The sequence below is a fragment of the Anomaloglossus baeobatrachus genome, chromosome 2, assembly GCF_048569485.1.
Source record: "Anomaloglossus baeobatrachus isolate aAnoBae1 chromosome 2, aAnoBae1.hap1, whole genome shotgun sequence".
NCBI classification, from domain to species: Eukaryota; Metazoa; Chordata; class Amphibia; order Anura; family Aromobatidae; genus Anomaloglossus; species Anomaloglossus baeobatrachus.
Genome location: NC_134354.1, coordinates 475,465,417 through 475,489,661, shown reverse-complemented (window position 1 = coordinate 475,489,661; position 24,245 = coordinate 475,465,417). Strand labels below are relative to the sequence as shown.

General features: G+C 41.6%; 1 protein-coding gene across 1 annotated transcript in view; it reads right to left on the bottom strand.

Moving 5' to 3' along the window:
• Window positions 1-696: 696 nt before the first annotated feature.
• ATP2A3 (ATPase sarcoplasmic/endoplasmic reticulum Ca2+ transporting 3) overlaps window positions 697-24,245 on the bottom strand; it is a 302,766-nt gene continuing 279,217 nt past the window's right edge. Inside the window, exon 22 of the mRNA XM_075336373.1 lies at window positions 697-3,283. Coding sequence (XP_075192488.1) covers window positions 3,238-3,283 — 46 coding nt within the window. The 3' untranslated portion in view covers window positions 697-3,237. The remainder of the gene's footprint in view (window positions 3,284-24,245) is intronic.

Genomic DNA, 24,245 nt, shown 5'->3' with positions numbered 1-24,245 from the left:
CAGCTTTACTAAATACAATAGCAAGTTGTTTGGATTTGCCTACCTACATATTGAATGTCAGCACAGCGAGAGGAAAAAAAAAAAAAATCTCAATTGCAATGTGACCCAAGCCCACAACTAGAAATGAGACGTCTTTTGAAACCATGAGATAAAAAGTGGTTATTTGTGACAATTTGACCAAAGCGTAGTAAAATTTCATAAGTGAAAATCCTGTTTAATTGCTAGTAGCAATAGCTATTTTATGATTTAAAAGTTTGTTTCTTACAATACTTGTGAAAGTTAAAAATAGAAATATTTAGGCACTAATTATTCAGGCAGTTTTCTTGCAAAAAACTACTCAAAATGTCACAAATTGTGTGACTTTTGGTGGTTTTAGGTCAGTCCCATGTAGCTGAATATTAGGCAAAGCTTAGATAAAGGGGGTGGGGGGTGGTGTGACTGGCTGTGAGAGGCAAGCACATTCATCACAAATTAAGCCAACTACAATAAGAATGCACTCTGGTCTTGGACTGGCGCACATTTCTTGTGGAAGCACCTGACATCAAGGTTTGAACGCCTAACATCAGGGGCTTCCGTATATTATAATGCATTATAATGCAAAGAATATGTAGCTAAAAAAAAAAAATGTTCATCATAGTAGATATCAGTATAGTAAAAATATAAATGCAATGCAAAATAATTTAACCAGCCAAAATATAATATAATAGTCTTTTATTCTTTAAAAATTCCACTCATATACAAATATTTTTAAAAATCAGAACCCACTCTAAACAGGAATACATTTCAACAAAAAGAAAAAACTGAATATATTTGGTCAAACCTTTTCAAGATGTTCTGTAAAATAGCGACTCCTTAAATACAGAATATATTAATTACAGTAAGATATCTTGTATTTTTTTCTGTACAATGAATCTACTCAGTAGTATAACAAGTGTACACATTCCTATGCATGAGATACAGTATATCCGAGAGAATGACGAAAAACAGTGGGTGGCATTTTACCAATAGAATAGATTATGTAAAGGGAATCTATAAGCAGATTTTTGCCATGTAATCAGAGCAGAATGTTGCGGGGGTTAACACACAGAATACATGGGAGCTTCTGTGTCATTTACTTAAACTGAGTTTTAGCTTTGCGGGACATTATCTTTGCAGTGACTAGTTGGCTCAGCCATGTTGTCAAACTCCGCCTCATCTTATGATTAGCAGCTCACTGTCTATTGCATTGTACACAGAGCCTGGTGTGGGCGGGGGCAGCTTTTTCAGGTCTGCTGCATGGCTAAATCTAAAAATTGTCAGAACGACTGCAGCTAGTAATCTAAGTGATACATCATTGAACTCTTTGCCTACATCATGCTACTATCAGATGAGATACCAAAAATCTGCTGACAGATTTTCTAATTGTGAAATTAGTCCCTTTTATACATTTTAAGACAAAAAAAAAAACAAAAAAAAACTTGAGCCAACATTTAAAAAAAAAAAAAAAAAAAAAATACAAATAAAAAAAAATAATTAATAGCATAGAACCTTACTTCTGCTCCTTGTAGGTTCTAACATGTTCTCACCAAGCAAGTATGCCAGTAATGTATGTCTTCTGCTTACTTGTCATCAGATAATAGGCTGAATTGTACTGTACAGGCTAAGGCTGTAGAAACAATCTAAAGTAGCATTTGGTTCAGCTGATAACATGGCTTTGTATCAAAATTATAACCAAACTTTCTGAAGGGAGAAACTACTAAGTTTTTAAATTGGACATTATATTATTTAAATATTATTTAGATTATACCACCAATTTAAATTAAAATAAAACAAACAATTGCTATTAGCAGACATGAAGAGTGCTGCATATATGAAATTCCTCACCATTGCATAGCACATTCCTAGAAGTAAGCAGGAACAAGTAAAGAAGCAAGATACGGACAAATTAAAATGTAAAACTTGCCAGGAAAAGTTGTTTTTCAATTTGCTAAAAATCGAGGAGATGATCTTTACACTTTCTACTGTTACTTTCATTCTTAGATGAGACAGATCACCTGACAATCTCATTGACAATTGTAATGATTTAGATGGTTCAAGGTAAAATTAAAGTTTCTTTTTTTTCTTAATATGTAAGTAGCACTGTACATTAATACACATTTATACACAAGGTGATAATTGTAGGGGTGTTTATGTGCTGTTCAACAAACCTTTTACAAGAATAGTAAGTTTTACCAAGTTGCGATACTTGCAAAAGTCTGAATTCTAAAACCGCTTTGTATAAATGGATGGATCCAACATATGAGGTGGTTATCATCTCTAAAGACCCTGTTCACCATATTATCCCTATATTCACTAGTTTTTAGAAATCTCAGCTATTATCTTTGTGTCATCATTAAAAATATATCATTAGTGTGCAGTGCAGCCCTGTATGAGCCATCTACTATGAAAACGAATATCGGAGCTATAAAATCATGTTTTCATCAGAAGAGAAAACCACTAAATTAAAGCAACCAATCACCCCATACACCTTTACTACTTACTTTCCACTCCTCACACGCGAACGTACAGTGCAAAAATCTAGACAAACCTCAGAACATAGAATTTATGCGGATATGGTGAAATGGATGAAGGACACACCAGAGCTCTCTTAACAGAAACACACAGTAAAGAAGATGTGTGACTGGTTAAAACTTCACACAGTGAATGTCACAGCTTCTCAGTGTCATAGCCGAAGGAAAATCGGCCAATCTGTAGATCAGCAGTTGACAACCTGATCACAGCAGATATTTTTGGCAATAGCAGAATAGCATAAACTAAACATGAATGTAGTCTTTGAACTGCCATTATACAAGCTGACTACAGAGTATAGTGAGCAGGTACGTAATCCTTTCCCCATGATGATGGGCTGTTGATGCATGTTGTAGCCTTCCCTGCAGTTACATCATTTCATTTATTTGTCAGCACCAACAGGGATTAATGGTGTCTTCACATTACATAAGAGAACTAACAAATCCTGATTATCCAAAATTCTGCATTGCCAACATGATTTATTTTTATCCCCAAGCCACAATTAAGAGGTCCAGTTATTGCACCATTATGTACAGAAAAAAGCTACAAACAATATTTTTTTTTCTTTTTTAAATATTTCCCCCACATGGTTGTGATGGCTGAAAACATGCAAGCCCTGTCTCAGTTAAAGTCTTGCAGAAATATGGGATACTTCAGTTCTTCAGTCTGGAATTGTGGTGAGGAAAGCCTTTATTTAGAAATATTGTTGTCCGAGTGTTGTGGATATCGTTTCCTCCTGCAAAAGCAAAAAGATAAAATATATCACTCTTCAGAAAAACTTTTCCCAATAACAAAAAAAACCAAACAAAACCATTATTTTCAATTGCTACTTAATTTTTCATTTATAGTCAAGGCTATCAGTTCGGTCAAATATAAAAAAAAAAAAAAAGCATGAAATTGGGATGCACACGTCTTGGCAGTATGTACTTTTTGGAGAATTTCACCTTGTTATAGCAATTGGACTCAACAGCACCAATAAAAATACATGTAAGATACAGTAGCAAGTTTGGCCAAATGTACGCCTAATATATACTCTTCTGGAATATGTTCAGTCCATACAAGTCTACAGACACATAGTGACAACAAATTTTCAGAAGTTCTTTAATGGATGCTCTATAGTAGACTACGAGGGGTCATAGAATAAAACATTAAAGGTAACATTACAAAACAAATGTGAATAGTTACTTGCAAACTAGAGTTTGAAGGACATAGATTATAATATAATTGTATCTCCTATAAAGAAGTAATTTTAGTATCTTACAATAACACAAATTATCTTTTTTCTGTTTCTCATATGAGCGAATTGAAGTGACCAGACTTGAAACAAAATATATGATTTACGATCGTCTCATGTGATGGGATTGTCATATACGTTGCAGCCTGCTGAATGTTTTCTAGTCATGATGTATTCAATCTCTATAGTGAGGATCTGGAAAAGTAAGACTATGCACATCTATATCTACATTGAGTACCAGTCTATAGTTTGGACATAACTGTTCATGCAATGGTCTTCCTTGTTCTTACTGGGATGAGCACATAGTAGATTCAGACTAAAAGGCAGACTCATCTACTCCTCTACAATGGCTGTATGAGGTTCCTGGATATTGGCAAGAACATGAGAACAAGCTATCTTATATGCCAATCCAGAGCATCCTAAACATGCCCAATAGGTGACATGTCCGGTGAGTATGCTGGTCATGCAAGAACTAGGATGTTTCCAACTTCCAGGAATTGACTACAGATCCTTGCAACATGAGGCCGTGCATTATTATGCTTCAATGTGAGGTGATGGTCATGCAGAGTGGCACAACAATGGGCCTAAGGATCTCATCAAGGTATCTCAGTGTATTCAATATGGGATCAATAAAATGCACTTGAGTTCAGTGTTCATAACATACTCCTGCTCATACCATAACTCCACTGCCATCATGGGCCACTATTCACAACATTGACATCTCCCCAAACCCCAATATCCCAAAATCCCTAATTTATCCTCCCTAACCCCGCCTTCCTTACCCCCTATATATACTAAATGGTTCATGTAAGTATACTTATTCATAATGTAGTCGAACAAATTTATTAATGAAATTAATTCTGTTTTATTTGTTCAAATTTAACATACAATGGGGGGCGGGGCGATGTAGCCGACCAGAGAGGACGCATGGGAAGAGAGCTCCTATAATCCTGATCTTATCCTGGCCATTTACACCCGGTTACCTGACCCATTTACTCACTGACCTGCTGCTGTGACAGGAGACACCATCTGGAGGCTGCAGATTCCCACTGGAGCTATTCTCTGACTCCTGCACGGCGTTGCTGGATCTCCTGAGGCTGGAGAGTGTGGAGCAGCAGCCATCTTCCCTACAGCATGCATTTCCACAGTGAGCAGCAGAGCATGACTCCGGAGAGCAGTGAGGAGTGACAGATTTATGGCCAGAGGTGAAGACCAAGGAGTGGTGAGCACAGGGAAGTTAATTCTCCCTTAGCTGTGTAACTGGCAGTCAGTGTGCAGCACATTAGGGGGGCCGGCTGCAGTGTGGAAGACTTTAACCCATAGAGTGCTGGAGGGTCTGGAGTGTGTGCCTTGAAAAACGGGCCCTGCAGATTTTTCCTGACACATGAAAACAAATAAGTGACACATATTGAAGTTCCCACGCTGCACATGCCTGTATCATCCTGATAAATACACCCTGAGTGCTGTGCTGCCCTGGGACTCCCTTCATTCTTATTATCCACCATATAAGTGGCTGTTTTCCGGCTCTCTGGACGTGGTGAGGAAGTGGAGACAGACATATTACTAAATATACATTATAAAAGGCACAGATTCAGACGCACGGGGGCACGATAAGAGAGGGGTGCAGAATCAGCAAATCCCCAGTGTATCAATATGAGTCCCCCTAAACAAAGTGGAGCTATTGACAAACTTAAGGAGTTCGCAAGGGGTGGTCAGGCAGATGCCCCTAAAGCCAAGAGAAATGCCACCCCAAAAGGTCAGGCACTATTGGATGACGGGTCAGAGGATAAAGATGATTTAACCCTGAGGCAGGTGTATGAACAGCTTCTACAAGCAATTTCTACAAGCAACAGCTCCCTCACAGGGAAAATTGAGCAGGTACATTCAGAGGTGGGCCTCCTGCGTCAGGACATGCAATCCTTGAGGGCCTGAACAGCGGAAGTCGAGACGCGAGTGTCTGAACTTGAGGATCAAACTGTAACACTCAAAACAAAAATGACCACAATGGCCGGATCGGCAAATGCATGGCGCCAGAAAGCAGACGATCTGGAAAACCGCATGCGTCGAAACAATATACGAATCATAGGACTGCCAGAGCGCTCGGAAGGTCAGCATCCGGAACAATTCCTGGAGGAGTGGCTGAAATGTAATCTCGGAGATGAGTTCTCCTCGACATTTGCGGTGGAGAGGGCGCACAGAGTTCCAACAAGGCCTCCTATTCCAGGCGCGCCACCACGTCCCTTTTTAGCAAAGATGCTCAACTACAGAGATAGAGACACAGCACTCCGTCTGACCCGACAGAAGAGCCCACTCAAGTTCAATAATGCTGCCCTCTCGATCTTTCCGGACTTTTCGGTGGACCTCCAGAAACAGAGGGCCCACTTCATGGAGGTGAAGAAGAAATTAAGGGAGCGGAACATTATCTACTCTATGCTGTACTCTGCCCGGCTCCGCATAGTGCATGAAGGGTCGCCTCTGTTTTTTACTACACCTGCTGAGGCTGAGGACTGGCTACAGGTACACCCGAAACCTAAGGGGCAGAAGCCATGAGATTACTTTCCTAAGTGACATTTTCTGTGCCCCCTGGCGACCCTCCTCTTCCATGGTTGCTTGAAGCCCCCTTTGGAGACAGATGGGACTTCCCCCGTGCCTCGAGTGATGGAGGAATTGGCCAGGAATTGGTTCTTGTGAAATGGGAGCCCTATCTTGTGCACCCTTATACCACCTATACCAGGACACTGTATTCAGTGGTGGTATCCCCATTGATGTTTGAAATGTTTTACAGGACTTATCGGAAAGGTCCTGAAGTTCGATATTGGTTCTATATGTTTACAGCTGCAATTGCATTAACTTTATTTCTTTGCAGGGACAGGCTTATTACTGTTGGAGGGTTAACCACACTTAATTGCAGGGCAGAAAGCGTCTTATACCTGGGATCCTGGTTCTATAAAAAGATCTATGTGATATGGGGTCAGAGCTAATATTTATGACCTGGAATGTTAGAGGCCTTAAATCGCCCAAAAAACGTATTAAGGTATTCTCCCAAATTAAGCAAGTCAAGGCCCAACTGGTGGTACTGGTAGAGACTCACCTCACACGGGACACAGCCAGACTAGTAAACAATCCGTGGGTACAATGGTCGGCACATGCGTTCCACACCAGCTACTCCAGGGGTGTCTCTCTATTGGTCCATAGACCTATCCGTTGGGAAGTGAAGGTGGTGAGGCGTGACCCGGAGGGGCGATTTGTGTTTATATATGAGTCTATAAACTCTAGAGATTATGTGCTGTTATGTATTTACAACCCCCCGCCAGCTCGCATCTCCATTCTTAAACAAGCAATGAGCTTTGCCCTCAATTATCCAGATGCGTATGTGTTATGTATGGGGTATTTTAATCTTGTGATGAATGAGGAGCAGGACAGGTTCGGATGGATGGAGGGGGACAACATTCGGCCCACACTTGACTGATTTGCAGCAATGCGCGGAGGGAGGTGGGTGGATTGACCTTTGGCGACTCCGGCATCCTAACAACCGAGAATATACATGTCATTCTTCTACTAGACGCACGCTGTCCCGACTAGATTATATTTTTGGGTCGAGCAATATCGCAACCTGGGTGGATGACGTGGTACACTGGGTCAGGGGCATATCAGATCACAGCCCAGTGATTCTTACTATGAAGACTAACCAAGGTGTTGGTAAACCCTTTTGGAGGTTAAACCCCTTTTGGCTGAAACTAATAGATCAAAGTGATAGAACTCTGTCCCAAATAGAGGATTTCCTGGAAGCACACCCTAAACCCTGGAATATTAACTTGGTGTGGGACACTCTTAAAGCCTACCTTAGAGGGTGTTTGTCTTTAACATATCTTAAAAGAGTGACTAAAACTAAGGATGATATAGTAGAGGGGAGACTTAGGGACTTAGAGGCAATATATATATCGGCCCCAACCGATGGAAATAGAGCGGCCTGGATGCAATCATATAGGTTATATATGCAGCACTCTGAGACCAAGTCCAAACGCAAATTGTTCTTTACCCGACAATCATATTTTGAGCTTGGAAATCAATCCAGTAAATTATTGGCATATATGGTTAGGCAACACAACACTTCAAATACAATATTGGGTATACGGAGGATGGATGGCTCAATAGCTACATCCCCTGAGTATATTTTAGAGTGCTTTTGTGAATACTATAAAACCCTATACACATCTAGAAATCCTCATGGAGTTCAAAGTTGTGTGACATATTTGTCGGATTTGGAGTTTCCCACTTTGAGTGAATCACAACGGGAGTCTCTGGAGGCAGACATCACACTGGATGAAGTGATTACTGCCATCTCGGCTATGGCTAGGGGGAAATCTCCGGGTCCAGATGGCCTTCCCATAGAATTCTATAGTAAATATTGTGTCGTATTGGCCCCGATTCTTTTAGAGGTTTTCTCACAATTTTCAGCCGGCGACTCTCTACCTGCCTCCTTGTACGAAGCACATATAGTTGTGCTGAGGAAGGAGGGTAAAGACCCACTAGACTGCGGTTCATACCGTCCTATATCCCTAGTTAACGTGATCTTTACCAAAATACTGGCGTCCAGGCTTAATTCAGTCATATTGAGTATAGTTCACCCAGATCAAACCTGATTTATGCCTGGGAAAAACACCTCTATAAATATAAGACGGGTCCAGTCCATAGTGCAATATAGCACACTGGTCCAAGAGAACAAGTGGGCCTTGGCCTCGCTGGACGCGGCCAAGGCATTTGACTCGGTAGAATGGCCATTTTTACTTGCCTGCCTCCAGAGATTCGCTTTTGGGCCTAAATTCAGTAACTGGATTCATATGTTGTATAGGTCCCCGACAGCCAGGATACTAGTCAATGGTGCTAGGTCTACACCCTTCGCATTGAATCGGGGCACAAGACAGGGATGCCCTCTGTCTCCAGCATTGTTTGCACTAGTTATTGAAGCTTTGGCAATTAGAATCCGCTCTCATCCACAGATCACTGGAATCACTATAGCCGACCGAACAGATCAAATAGGATTGTATGCGGATGACATGGTTGTCTTCTTAGATCGAGTGCAAGAGACTCTACCGGTGGTTATAGATACTATAGATACATTTGGGGAGTTTTCGGGACTACGCATCAACTGGGATAAGTCGGCTTTGATGCCATTAATGCATGGGTCTGGAATTTCAATGGAGGGTAGGTCACCTTTGCAAGTGGTAACTAGCTTTAAATACCTGGGAATACACATACAGAAAGACCATACACTAGACCTGCAGACGAGTATAACACCACTTCTGGAGCACGTTAAACTTAAATATAACTTGTGGAGCAAGCTACCCCTGTCAGTGGTTGGCAGAATAAATTTAATCAAAATGATATTACTTCCAAAGCTTAGTTATACACTACAACATAGTGCAGTATCAGTACCCAAATCCTTCTTCTCAATGTTGAACTCTTACTACTTCTTTCATATGGGGGAAATCCAGACCCAAACTTCGGTTATCCATTTTACAGAGACCCAAAAGACTGGGAGGGATGGCTTTACCGGAGTTCTTCCTCTACTACCTCGTGGGACAGCTTAGGGCACTAGAGACTTGGATGCCTGGATGTCAGCTGCCAAACTCTGAGAGTCACTTGGCACACGCGGCTGGGACTGATTGTTTAGTGGGTTTTCTCAAATCAGAAGGACTGAGAACACCACGGCAATTACCCCTCCTCAGGTTGGCAAGATTAGTCTGGCGACAAGCCAAGAGGGTGGTACACTTCGAAGGGGTGGTGGCGGAACTCCCATTATGGGGGAATAGCTACTTCCATACTCTGAGAGATCACCCCTCGGCGCAATTCTGGGCCACTCACAGCGTCAGTGCATTAGGTGATCTTTTTGTCCCGGGAACCACAACCTTCAAGTCCTTTGAACAAGTCCAGATTGAATATAATGTTCCAAGATCACAGTTTTTTAGATACCTGCAGATTCGCACAGCGATTCAATCCCACATACAGAAAATTGGAGTGAGGAAATTGATATCATCACTTCTTATGATAGGTATTCTAAAATCACAAGGACCTCGAGGCCTCATCTCAGCTATATATACTTACCTGTTGTCGGTGGGGGTGGAGTCGGACCCCTTGCCAGCCCAGGATAGATGGAAATCTCTAATTCCCTCTCTACAGGGAGAGGAATGGGAAGAGATATTGGAATCTCCGACTGCGGTATCCCCTTCGGTTAATAATAAGTTGATTCAATGCTACATTGTCCACCAGGCATACCTTACTCCAACTCTATTATTTAGTATGGGCCGTTCTCGTACATCGGAGTGCCCGAGGTGTCATCTCAAAGGGGCAAATTTCATACATATGATCTGGAGCTGTCCCAATATATCTTCGTACTGGCGGGGAGTGACATCTCTGCTGACATCGATTGTGTCGATTCCTGTTTTGTGTGACCCTTTGATATGCCTGTTTGGGGTGGTGGAGGAAGAGTCCTGGGATCATTACATGACAATATTCCTCAGAGACATTGTTTCTGGCTAGGAAATTAATAGCTCTGAGGTGGATGGGAGATTCGAATCCAACTGTGCGGTCCTGGGTTACACTAGTCAATGCAACCATAGTCTATGAGCTGGTGGTATATTATAATAGGGGGTGCCCGGGAAAATTTAACAAAATCTGGGGTTTGTGGAATTCTTCTCCAGACACACTTGCGGAGGTTTGAGGGAGATTATGCGGATAATGGTGGTTCCCGTTAGATGTTGGGATATGAAACACTGTCCAATGGTATATTGAGGTATAATAATGCAATGTGGCGGCTGTTCTTTTTTTCTTCCTTTTTCTATTCCTCTTTCTATCTTGTTTTCAAAATATGGTCATGCTGATAGTTAGAGCTGTTCTTATGCTCAATATAAAATTAGATAAATATGCAAATGATAAGTAGTATGGATAATAACATTGTTCTATCTTAACTGCTAAAGATATTATGGACTTTATATGACTGTTTATTGTTATATTTAAATATTACTATCTATATACTGAGCTATCTTTATATGGCAAATGTCAGTTGTACCATGTTTGAAATTGTTAATAAAACGAAGTTAAAAAAAAAAAAAAAAAAAATTTAACATACAATAAAAATGATTGAAAATCACAACATTGACATCAGCAAACTGCTCATTCACAATGCCACTTTAAAAAAAAAAAAAAAAAAAAAAAAAAGACATGGATCGCACATCCCAGATCACACAATGTGCTGGTACTGAGAAAGAAGAAATTCTTTGGTTATGCAAACTGACTGTTGCAGCAGCTGTCTGGGTAACTGTTCTCAGATGATTTTGTAGGAGATGATGCTAAATGTTGAGATCCTGGACTGGCATGGTTACACGTGGTCTGGGATTGTGAGGCCAGTTGGATGTACTGAGAAAATTTTTGAAACACCTTTGGAGGTGCTTATGGTAGAGAAATAAACACTGAATTCACGGGCAACAGCTTTGGTGGACATTCCTGCAATTATATGTTACCTCAAAACTTGAGACATCTATGGCATTGTGCAATAAAACGGCACATTTTAGAATGACATTTTATTGTGGTCAGACGAAGGCAAACCGGTGCAAAATAGGTAGAGTGTGTATGGATTGGCCTTATGGGGCGAGCTTGCCCCATACACAGCAGGTAATTCCTGTGTGTTACAGCATGGACTTGCCTCTAATGGCAGGTGGAGAAGAGCTACGAACGCAATACTGGTAAATGTCGCTGTCAAACTCTGAGCGCTGATGGATTTCTATGACAGCCGGGGGTCTGCTAAAGACCTCTGTGCTTGTTATTCATTCCCCATTAAAAATAAAAGTAATAAAGAAAATACACAAGGTATTGCCGAGTTCAGAAAAGTCCAATCTATCAAAATATAAAAATGTATAACTCAATGGGTAAATACCATAAACAGAAAATAATTTAAAAAAAACAAAACATGAAAATTACATTTTTAAGCCATTGCAATGCCACAAAAAAAATGCTGTTACAAGTCATTAAAATGTCATATCTATCCCGAAATTGTATCAATAAAAAGGTTTCCCTGCAAGAAATAAGCCCCATCACATCTCTATGGACTGAAAAATGAAAATTTTACAGATTTTGGAAAATGGCTACACAACCAAATAAATTTGTTTAATCAAACTTCAGGTTTTTTTTTTAAATTATTATTATTATTTTAGTGATTAAAAAACTCATGATGGGGTTAAAAACTGCATGCCGGTGTACTGAGAAAAATTGATGTGATTTTGAAAGAAAAATGGTGGTCACAGAAAATATTGATTTGATTTCTCTTTAATTCACTTAAATTTAATTGCTAAAAATAACTTAACACTTCTATTTATTTTTTTTAAAGCATTCTTACTTTGCACTTTTTTTTTTGTTTTTTTACATGCTTGCCTAAAACTTTTGCACTGTATTGTATCTATACACAATTTTAATGATCTTGTCAGCAAAACATTTTAGTACTTCACTTATGGTGGAACATGATGGCTATAACACCATAAGCCGCTAAATTCACATGTGCTATGTACCGATTTTGCTAGGCATATGTTGGGTTTAATTTCAGCTCTGTTGAAATCCACATGTCAGTGGAACATGCTTTGATAGTCCAGGGTTTATTTTTGTGGGTGTGAGATTCCTGGCTGATCCTTTACAATGCATGCTTGGTTAGAATACATATTGATTCTAATGGAGCTGCGAGACTGAGGAGACAACCCTAGATTTATTGCACATAGTATAGCAAGAATTCAGTGCTCTTGGGAGATTCCAGACTTAAGTGCTATAGCATTGAAGCACTTTACATTAGAAGACTTTCTCAAGAAGTAACGATTCATTGTCATTGATTACTTTTCAGAAGAATCCTGGAAATAGAGTAACAACTAGTTTCATTACCCATTTTAAAGGGTTGCAATTAGGAAAAACAAGAAAGAGTATACCTTTCAGGGATCACCAAAAACTCAATGGTTTGGAAAGTAGAAAAAACCTTTATTACAAAAGCAGCAAAAACATGTCCCAGCACTGGGAATATATAGAGCACACAAAAGTTCAAATATTAAAAACATTTAAAAAGCCAGAGGCGTAATTCCCCAACACATCAAACCCGATACAATTATATAAATATCCATATAGATGTTATACAATAGAAAAACCATATACAACCTCTCTTTGATCAAATACGATGAACGTCTAATAAAAAAGTTATTATTAAAGGTCGGTATAGAGCTCTAGATATGTGATGAAACATGAGAACATATTCAGGTTTTAATAGGTGTGTTGGGGAATTACGCCTCTGGCTTTTTAAATGTTTTTAATATTTGTCCTTTTGTGTGCTCTATATATTCCCAGTGCTGGGACATGTTTTTGCTGCTTTTATAATAAAAGGTTTTTTCTACTTTCCAAACCATTGAGTTTTTGGTGATCCCTGAAAGGTATACTCACTCTTCTTTTTCCTAATTGCATGCAGTTTGTATTCTAGGGAGATCCCATTGGGTGATGCCCTTCTCTTACATAGGTCCATTTTAAAGGGTTGCCCACTACTCAGACAACCCCTTCTCAACACCTAATGTTGCCCCACAGTATAACAACACTTAAATTCACCTCTGGAGCCAGCGCATTCTAGTGGTGTCAACACTGACTCTTCTGGAGATTGCGTGACTATGTCACACGATCCCTATGACAATCAGTACTGGCTTCATTCTCACCTCCTTTCTACGTAATTGTCATTTGGAGGAGGTGAAAGAGCAGCCACAGCTCTAACTTCCTTGGGATGTCGATTTGTTGGGAAGGGGGGGGGGGGGAGATTGAGTGAAACCAGCAAGGACTGGCCACAAAATCCACTATAGACACCGCTAGAATGTAGCTGGCATCAGAGGCGAGTATAGGTGTTATTACCTTATTATGGAAAAGCATAGGGTTTGACAAGGGGTTGCCCAAGGATTATACAATCCCTTTAAAATAGTAAGCCCTTGAAGGGGTTGTTGGGGCAAAAGAAAAAAAACAAAACAAAAAAAAAAAAAAAAACTTTACCCAGGCCCAGGAGACTCAATAAGTAAAAAACTCTGACATTAACCTCCAACCGGCATCTACCTCGATCCATTGCAGGTCACTACGTGATCTGCACAGAGTCCTTAAGCTGTGAAATGAGCAACAAGCCACATGTTTTGATGACACGCTGCTCAAAGTAAACTGACCACTGTAGCCACAGTTCGCAGTAGTTGAGTGACTGCTCTGCTGTAAAAGAGTGACATTACTGCTTCTAATCATTTTTTACATACCCAGTCCCATGGGCAAAGTTTTATTTGACAAGACAAACTCTTTAAAACACGAAGCAGAGGCACTGGTCATAATCTGATCTTTTTTTATATAGCAACTGGAAAGTATTTAACATAATACATAAAGTATAATGTACAAGGTTTAACTTTTGCTACTCTATATGTAATTTTTTTCTTACTGAACAAAAGTACAATTCAATCCAAATTTACACACAAATTTAAACAGAAAAAAAAGCAAAAAACCTGACAGCACAACTATATGTATGTATAGATGGCATAAAGGTTTATAATTATATTGTTTTGTTTCCAAGTAGGAGTGCAAGAAAGGGATGTATGAAGCCACTTTGATAGGCCTTACCTGTTAAGTTCTCAAATAAAAGCCACAGAGGACAAGGAGTGAAGCAGAAAGAGGCGAAATACTGTAAATTCATTTAATTGATTCACCACCAAAAGGAAGATGAAAACATTGAAAAGAAAAATATCCTAATTGTACCTAGAAACATGTAGACACACAGCACACACAAAAGAATTAACAGTGATAGTATGCCTAGTCTTCACTTACAGGTCGCCCAGAGCGCCGTGGCAAATGCAAGATGCCAATTCACAGCTTTGCTTTAGGAGTGTATACAATCTGCCAGTCTATTTAAGGCCGTACTGGCATGTACTGCCATTTTAGGATAAGAGAGTATAGAGACGGACCATATACATAGCTACACATTTCCTCAACTCATATCACTTCAGAATAAATTCTGCTGTGTGTTCCATCCACAACAGGCAACGGAAAACATGTAGACAGGTATGACTGATCTAAGTTTAACAACTAAAGTATACAATTATGACAAGGTAGGAGCAGGAAAATTTATAGTAAACATCTTTCAATGGAAATGCTGGTCATCAAATAGACATGGAGCGCACGATGTATACTGGGAAAATGTTTAAATGGGAGCTACAGACTTCCAATCATAGACTACCTGTGTTTGTTGAACAATTAGGGTATGTGCGCACGCCACGCTCTGTCAAGTGCAGAAAAAAAAAACCACCCACACCTTCTGGCAGACTGGACAACTGTAAACACTGCGTTTGTCAAAAAAACACATCCAAAACGCATGCATTTTGCATGCATTTTTTCACAGTGCGGTCCCACGGCAATTCAGCTCTGCTACATGCCCGCTGACAGCAGACACAGACAGTCGCGCGATGAGAATGAACATGGATGAATTTCACCCGATTTCATTGTCATCCCACGGCTCTGTGTGTGTCGCGTCCTGATTAGCGGTCACACGTGAAGGACTCACCGTTGACCGCAAATCCCCTGAGTGACTGAAGTGAGCAGCGTGATCAGCGGTGCAGTCACTCAGGTTACCCCCACAGCTGGAGTCCTCCACATGAGAGCAGTGGCCGCGGGTAACCTGAGTGACGTCATCGCTGATCACACGGCTCACTTCAATTGCATGAGTGGAGCTGACAGCGAGCGGCGGTGTTCTACGGCCGCTCCTATCAACTTCATGTAGCAGAGCTGAAAGAGTTGGGGGATTACGCCGGAGCTGTAGGGCTGTTTGGGGATTTTAATAAAGTGGTGAAAGAAAGAGGGTGTTTTTTTGTCTTTTATTCCAAATAAAGGATTTTTTGGATGTGTGTGTTTATTTTCTTTAACTTACAAGTTAATCATGGAAAGCATCTTGGGGAGTTGGGGAGACTCCTGCTATGATTAACCTAGGACTTAGTGGCAGCTATGAGCTGCCATTAACTCCTTATTACCCCGATTGCCACCGCACCAGGGCACTTCGGGATGAGCCGGGTAGAGTCCCGGGACAGTTGCATCTAATGGATGCGGCAATTACGGGCGGCTGCTGGCCGACATTGTTAGGCTGGGGGGCTCCCCATAACGTGGAGCTACCCATCCTGAGCATACCAGCCTTCAGACGTGTGGCTTTATCTTGGCTGGTATCAAAATTGGGGGGGGGGGGGGGGAAACGTCCGCAATTTTCTATTTATTTTACTGCATGATATAGTCCCGCCCACTGGCGGCTGTGATTGGTTGCAGTGAGACATCTGTCACTCAGCGTGGGGGCGTGTCTGACTGCAACCAATCATAGGCACCAGTGGGCGGGGAAAGCAGTGAATACAAGATGGAATAATGAGTGGCCAGCATTTTCAAAAGAGGAAAAGCCGCTGGAGCAGTGTGACAGCTGTGCAGCGCCGCGCCGGTGAACGGTGAGTATGAAAGAGAGGGAGAGACCGACTGACAGAGAGAGACAAAGCGACCAACTGACAGAAAGAGACCGACAGACAGAGAGAGATTGACAGACATCGACAGAAACAGACTGAAAGACCTGCGTTTTGTCAAAAAAGCATGCGGAGCGCAAAAAGAAAAAAGCAGTCCAAGTGCATTTTGGTTGCGTTTTGACCCACATCATTAATTTCAATGGGTGGAGAACGCAGTTACAACGCACAAAGTAGTGACATGCTGCTTTCTTTTCCACAGCGATTTTTGGCATCAAAAACACAGCGTGCGCATTGAATTTTCGGACTTCTCAGACTTTGCTGGGGAAGCAGAACGCATGCAATTTGGCACGGAAACGCTGCAGTTGAAAACGCAGAGTTAATGTGGGAGAAAATGCAATGTGCGCACACAGCCTTAAGGATGCTTTACACACTGCAACATCGCTAGCAATAGCTAGGGATGTCGTGCGCGATAGCACCCACCCCCGTCGCTCGTGCAACATTTGGTGATAGCTGCCGTAGCGAACATTATCTACCTACCTGGTCAGCGACGTCGCTGTGACTGCCGAACAATCCCTCCTTCAAGGGGTAAGTGCGTTCGGCGTCATAGCGACGTCACCAAGCGGCCGCCCGATAGCAGAGGAGGGGCGGAGATGAGCGGGCGGAATACCCCGCCCACCTCCTTCCTTCCTCATTGCCGGTGGACGCAGGTAAGGAGAGGTTAGTCGTTCCTGTGGTCTCACACATAGCGGTGTGTGGTGCCGCAGGAACGACGACCAACATCGCACCTGCAGCAGCAACGATATTTGGAAAAGGAGCGACGTGTCAACGAGCAACGATTTTTCACGTTTTTGCGCTCGTTGATCGTCGCTCCTTGGTGTCACAAGCTGCGATGTCGCTAACGACGCCGGATGTGTGTCACTAACGATGTGACCCCGATAATAAATAGTTAGCGATGTCGCAGCATGTAAAGCACCCTTTAGTCTTTTTGCCCTTCAAATTGATTCTTAGTTTTGCATATTGCTGGTGTCCTTGTAACTACTAGTTGCACAAAGATTCCTGTAGTTTATACTTGTTGCACAACTCCTCAGCAAGGCTCATCTATATGTGCTGTTATAAGATTTGTTGCGTTTCCAGCATATTCTCAGTGCCAGTACATAGGACATAAAAATACATAAATCCAGCAGAAGAGGTACCGTATATGCTCTTTAGTACAAGGACAAACTGAGGAGCACTGCCAGACCCTTGCAAAATGACTTCCATACTCATGTTTGTTTCTGACCAAACTGTTGGGAACATAATTCACGAAGGTGGTGGGACTTTTGCACACAGTCCAGTACCATATAGCTTGATTGACATTTATCAGAGAACACCAAAGTTGGCATGTCTTTAGTGGCAACTCGTTCTCTTCACAGAGAAGAGTAGGTTCTCAATAGAACATATGACAGATATGAGAGTTTGCTCATTCTGGGTGATGCTGCAGGCAAGTAGAACGTTCATTACAGCTCCACCATTGAGATGAAAGCTTAAAGCCATCACCTTACCTTAAACTAGTGTAGTGGTCCTGGGTTCCTCCAGGTGCAGGACAATGCCCAGACCCAGATGATCAGAATGAATAGGCAGTTCCTGAATGATAAAAGCACTGATGCCATTTGACTGTCCCACACATTCAACATACCTGAATCCAGTTGAGACTTTTGGATATTATGTATTAGTGCATCTGATGCTACCAAGCAATGCCACATACTGTCTGGAGCTCACTGGTGCCCTAATACAGGTCTGGTAGATGCTCCCCCAGGCAATCTTGCGTCAAATGGAGCAAAAGTTGTCAGAGACCACACAAGCAATTGGTGGCCAAATACACTATCAAATCGCATTAGGATTTACTGTGCAGAAATTCACTCAAATTGGATCCACATTTTTTTTTCTTTACTTTTTAATTTGATTTTCAGGTTGATTTGTAATGCGGCCCTCAGGTTGCTTCAAAATTTCGGTCTCCATTGACCATTGATGCACAATTTTCTTCTCAATGATTTGCACATCAGTAAAGGCTTTAAACTTGAATCTTTGGTTCTTCGAGATTTGATGTGTGATCTATAAAACCCCTTAATTTGTAAGCAGTGTATTTACATTTACCATTAGGTTATTAATATCTTTATGAGATAAATTGTTCCCCTGACTTGGAAAAAAAAAAAAAAAGATGTTTCACTCCTTGGTTCAGTAGAATATAAGGAGTACAAGGAAGAACAACAATTTATGCATTGGTGACTGACTCCATTGCTTCACATTGCACATTGTGATTAACGGGATGTGCACAGTTTCTGTGACTGTAGATTTCTTAATTCTGATAGTGCATGTTGTAAGGATTCATCGGTGCTACCAACTAGAGTGGGTGGTCACGTGAAAAAAAGTATGCAACTGCTTATACTTTGGGTCCTACTCTCATGGCTAGATGTCCTGCCTAGAGGGAACACCGGGCCAGAGATGTGATGTGACGGAGCTGTGGAGGACCAGACAGCGGGCAGGAAGAAGATGGAGGGGTCAAAAATAGGATGACTATAGGTACAGCGCCTACAAGTAGTCTTCAACCCCCTGCAGATTTAGCAGGTTTGATAAGATGCAAATAAGTTAGAGCCTGCAAACTTCAAACAAGAGCAGGATTTATTAACAGATGCATAAATCTTACAAACCAACAAGTTATGTTGCTCAGTTAAATTTTAATAAATTTTCAACATAAAAGTGTGGGTCAATTATTATTCAACCCCTAGGTTTAATATTTTTTGGAATAACCCTTGTTTGCAATTACAGCTAATAATCGTCTTTTATAAGACCTGATCAGGCCGGCACAGGTCTCTGGAGTTATCTTGACCCACTCCTCCATGCAGATCTTCTCCAAGTTATTTAGGTTCTTTGGGTGTCTCATGTGGACTTTAATCTTGAGCTCCTTCCACAAGTTTTCAATTGGGTTAAGGTCAGGAGACTGACTAGGCCACTGCAACACCTTGATTTTTTCCCTCTTGAACCAGGCCTTGGTTTTCTTGGCTGTGTGCTTTGGGTCGTTGTCTTGTTGGAAGATGAAATGACGACCCATCTTAAGATCCTTGATGGAGGAGCGGAGGTTCTTGGCCAAAATCTCCAGGTAGGCCGTGCTATCCATCTTCCCATGGATGCAGACCAGATGGCCAGGCCCCTTGGCTGAGAAACAGCCCCACAGCATGATGCTGCCACCACCATGCTTGACTGTAGGGATGGTATTCTTGGGGTCGTATGCAGTGCCATCCAGTCTCCAAACGTCACGTGTGTGGTTGGCACCAAAGATCTCGATCTTGGTCTCATCAGACCAGAGAACCTTGAACCAGTCTGTCTCAGAGTCCTCCAAGTGATCATGAGCAAACTGTAGACGAGCCTTGACATGACGCTTTGAAAGTAAAAGGTACCGTACGGGCTCGTCTGGAACGGAGACCATTGCAGTGGAGTACGTTACTTATGGTATTGACTGAAACCAATGTCCCCACTGCCATGAGATCTTCCCGGAGCTCCTTCCTTGTTGTCCTTGGGTTAGCCATGACTCTTCGGACAAGCCTGGCCTCGGCACGGGTGGACACTTTCAAGGGCTGTCCAGGCCGTGGAAGGCTAACAGTAGTTCCATAAGCCTTCCACTTCCGGATGATGCTCCCAACAGTGGAGACAGGTAGGCCCAACTCCTTGGAAAGGGTTTTGTACCCCTTGCCAGCCTTGTGACCCTCCATGATCTTGTCTCTGATGGCCTTGGAATGCTCCTTTGTCTTTCCCATGTTGACCAAGTATGAGTGCTGTTCACAAGTTTGGGGAGGGTCTTAATTAGTCAGAAAAGGCTGGAAAAAGAGATAATTAATCCAAACATGTGAAGCTCATTGTTCTTTGTGCCTGAAATACTTTTTAATACTTTAGGGGAACCAAAACAGAATTCTGGTGGTTTGAGGGGTTGAATAATAAATGACCCTCTGAATAAACTTTTCACAATTTAAAAATAAAAAAAAAAAAGAAATAACATTCCTTTTTGCTGCAGTGCATTTCACACTTCCAGGCTGACCTACAGTCCAAATGTCACAATGCCAAGTTAATTCCAAATGTGTAAACCTGCTAAATCTGCAGGGGGTTGAATACTACTTGTAGGCACTGTATGTTTACATCTTAACTTTATTATACTGTGGGGTCAGGAGAGACCCCAGAGCATATGGTACATTAACCCCTTAAGGACTGTGTGAGTTTTTTTCATTTTTTGCGCTTTTGTTTTTTTCTCCTCATTCCAAGAGGCATAACTTTTTTACTTTTCAGTCGATATAGCAGTGTGCGGGCTTGTTATTTTCTGGGATGAGTTGTTCTTTGAATGACACCATTCATGTTATCATATGATATAATGATAAGTGGCAAAATAGAAATAGAAAAAAAAAGTGAAATTTTGCAATTGCTTTTTGGGTTTGTATTTACCATAAAACTGACCAAGCAATATGATTCTGCAGGTCAGTACAATTACAGAAATGCCAAACATGTATCGTTTTTGTTTTATTTAACCCCTTTACAGCAGCCGTATGGATTAAAACGGCGTCAGAAATAAGTGAATAGCGCCCCCCAGCGTCAGAAAGTCTCTGGGGTTTCAACTTCCGGGGGTAGCGGAGACCCTGGAGATCACGATTTCGGCCGTTTTTTCCGGTCCCCAGTCATGTGATCATTGGTATACACTGTATACAGATAATCACGTTACAGTAAATGACAGCGCCGGCAAAAAATTATTATCTCCCACCTGGGATGATCAAACATGTCAGATGGGAGATAAATTTCCTCCCCGGGTTCCCTCCGGTCCCCCGGTGTTGCCAAAGTGCCCCCCGACGCCCAACCCCCTCATGATCTTCCAAGATGGCGGCGCGCACAACCAGCGCGCCTGCTGCATTCATCACCCTCCTCATTTCTGTAGCATGTGACAATAGTCGTCCCCAGATCCTGCCAGGTCACCCCCCGGTCTTCCCTGGTACCTGCTGTTGCTCCGGTCCCCGCGATCCCTCCTACTCCTTTTGAAAAGATGGCGGCTGCATGCGTATTCATAAAATATATATACACATATAATATAATGTGTATATATATATACATACATACATACATACGTACATATACACACATTATATATATATATATATATTCAGATCACTGCACCCACACTGCTCACATGGAGAGCTTGCGCTTCTAGAAAATAAGGGATACGTTCTCTGAGCATGCCCCCCATATTCTGGAAGGCCCAGAGTCGTCGTGGGACCTCCAAAATGGATTACTGCACACTGGATTTTTTTTTCAATAAATTGGTCAAAGAGGGAATGTTTTGGGAGCATTTTTTCAAACAAAAATATATTTTTTTTTTACTGACTGGGTTAGTGATGTCAGGTTTCTGTTTTGATGCCGTGATATCACTGACCTCTGGGCTTGATGCCAGGTGACATTACATAGCTAGTATTAACCCCATATATTACCCCATTTGCCACCGCATAAAGGCAGCGGGATGAGCTGGGGCGAAGCTGACTTTGGATGCGCTACTTCTTGGGTGGCTGTGGCCTGCTATTTTAAGGCTGAGAAGGCCCAATAACCATGGACCTTCCCACCCCAAGAATACCAGTGCCCAGCTATCTGTTTTACCTTGGCTGGTAATCAAATTTAAGGGGGACCCCATGTTTTTATTTATTTATTTATAAATAATTTTTAAAACAAAAACGTGTGGGGTGACCTCCAAATTGGATTAACAGCAAAGGTGAATCTGATAGCCAAGGTCTGCAGCCGTCTGCTTTACCCTAGCTGGCTGTCAAAAATAAGGGGGGAAACCCACGTCGTTTATTTATTTTTTGGCTAAATACAAGGCTAAGCACCCTTTAGTGCCACATGAAAGTCACTAAAGTGTGCCAGCGTAGAATATATAGGGGGTAGGACATTATATATGTGTTTTATTTCTATTTATCCATCCTATCTTTTTAGGCTGTGTGCCCACAATCAGGGTTTGCAGCGTTTTGGATCAGTGTGTTTTCGCAGTGTCCAAAATGCTGCATTGTGCAGTAAAAAGCACAGTAGATGAATTTGTAGAAATCCCATGCCCACTGCGCTTTTTTTCTGCAAAATAAACTGACCTCTGGCATGGCTTCCTGAGCCTCAGCATATCAATTTAGGATGTGGAGACAAGAGTGTTCTCAGCGGGGAGAATAGAGCTAAAGTCCTCAGCAGCCTGAACCCTGATCATGAGGCACAGGCAGGTGCGTTCTCACGCGGACAATACACATCTCTGCAGGAGGGCTGGCACTGCGTCCTAGACGAGGTGTCACAGGACCATGGGCACATAGCCTAAAAGTGAGAAATTTGCTGCTACAGGAACATTTTTGTGAAGTACCTGTGTATTCAAAATGCTCTCTATGCCCCTGAATAAAATCCTTGAGGGGGTCTAGTTTCCAAAATGGAGTAACTTGTGGGGGTTTCTGCTGTATAGGGGCCCTGCAAATGCGACATTGTGCCCGCAATTTATTTCAACTTTTCCAAAATTGAAATGGTGCTCCTTCCATTCCAATCCCTCCCATATGCCAAAAAGAGGTTTTTGACCACATGTGGGGTATCCCTGCACTCATAAGAAATTGGATAAATGGGGTCCACTTTTTGGTGTTGCCTCTTGAAAAGTGAAAAACTTGGTGCTAAAGCAACATTTTTGTGAAAAAAAAAAAATGAAAGTTTCAATATGATGACCTAAGATTATCAAATTCTGTGAATTACCAGTGGATCAAAATGCTCACTATGCCCCTGGATAAAATCATGAGGGGTCTAGTTTCCAGAATGGGGTTACTTTTGGCAGAGCTCCACTGTTTAGGCACTTAAGGGGCTCTCCAAACGCGACATGGCGTTCGCTAATGATTCCAGCCAATTTTGCAGTCAAATGGCACTCCTTCCCTTCCAAGCCTTGCAGTGCGCCCAAACAGTTGATTTCCACCACATATGAGGTATCGGAGAATGCAGGAGAAATTGCACAATAAATTTTATAGTGCATTTTTTACCGTTACCCTTGTGCAAAAAAACGCTATCTGGTTGAAGTAACAATTTTGTGGTAAATAATGGCTTTTATTTTAATGGCTCAACATTATAAAATTCTGTGAAGCCCTCACGGGTTCAACGTTCTCACTAAATGTCTAGATAAATACCTTGAGGGGTCTAGTTTCCAAAATGGGGTCACAGGTGGATGATCTCCACTGTTTAGGCACATCGGGGCTCTCCAAACGTGAACTGGCGTCCACTAATTATTCCAGCCAATTTTACAGTCAAATGGCGCTCCTTCCCTTTTGAGCCCTGCCATGTGCCCAAATGGTCAATTTCTTATGAGTACGCAGATATCTCATATGTGGTGGAAATTAACTAATACATTTTAGTGTATTTTTTCCTTATACCCTTGTGAAAAGAAAAAAAAAAAAGCTATCTAGTTGAAGTAACAATTTTGTAGTAAAAATGTATATTTTTTTATTTCACAGCTCAACAATATAAACTTCATTGAAGCACCTGGGGGTTCAGGGTGTATAGGGGCAAACATTAGATAATTTCTAGATAATTTACTTGAGCGGTCTAGTTTCCAAAATGGTTTCACTTTTGGGAGGTTTCTGCTGTTTAGGTACCTTAGGGGTCCTACAAATGCACCATGGTACCTGCAATCTTTCAGCCAAATTTGCTTTCCAAAATTCAAAATATTGCTCCTTCTGTTCTGTTCCCATTTGTCCAAACAGAGGTTTCTGACCACATGTGGGGTATCAGCGCGCTCAGAAGAAATTGGGTAACAAATTTAGGGGTCCAATTTGTTCTGTTATTTCTTCTAAAAGTGAATTGGGGCTAGAGCAACATTTTTAGGTAAAATGATATTTTTTTTTCATTCCACATTGCTTTAGGTCCTGTGA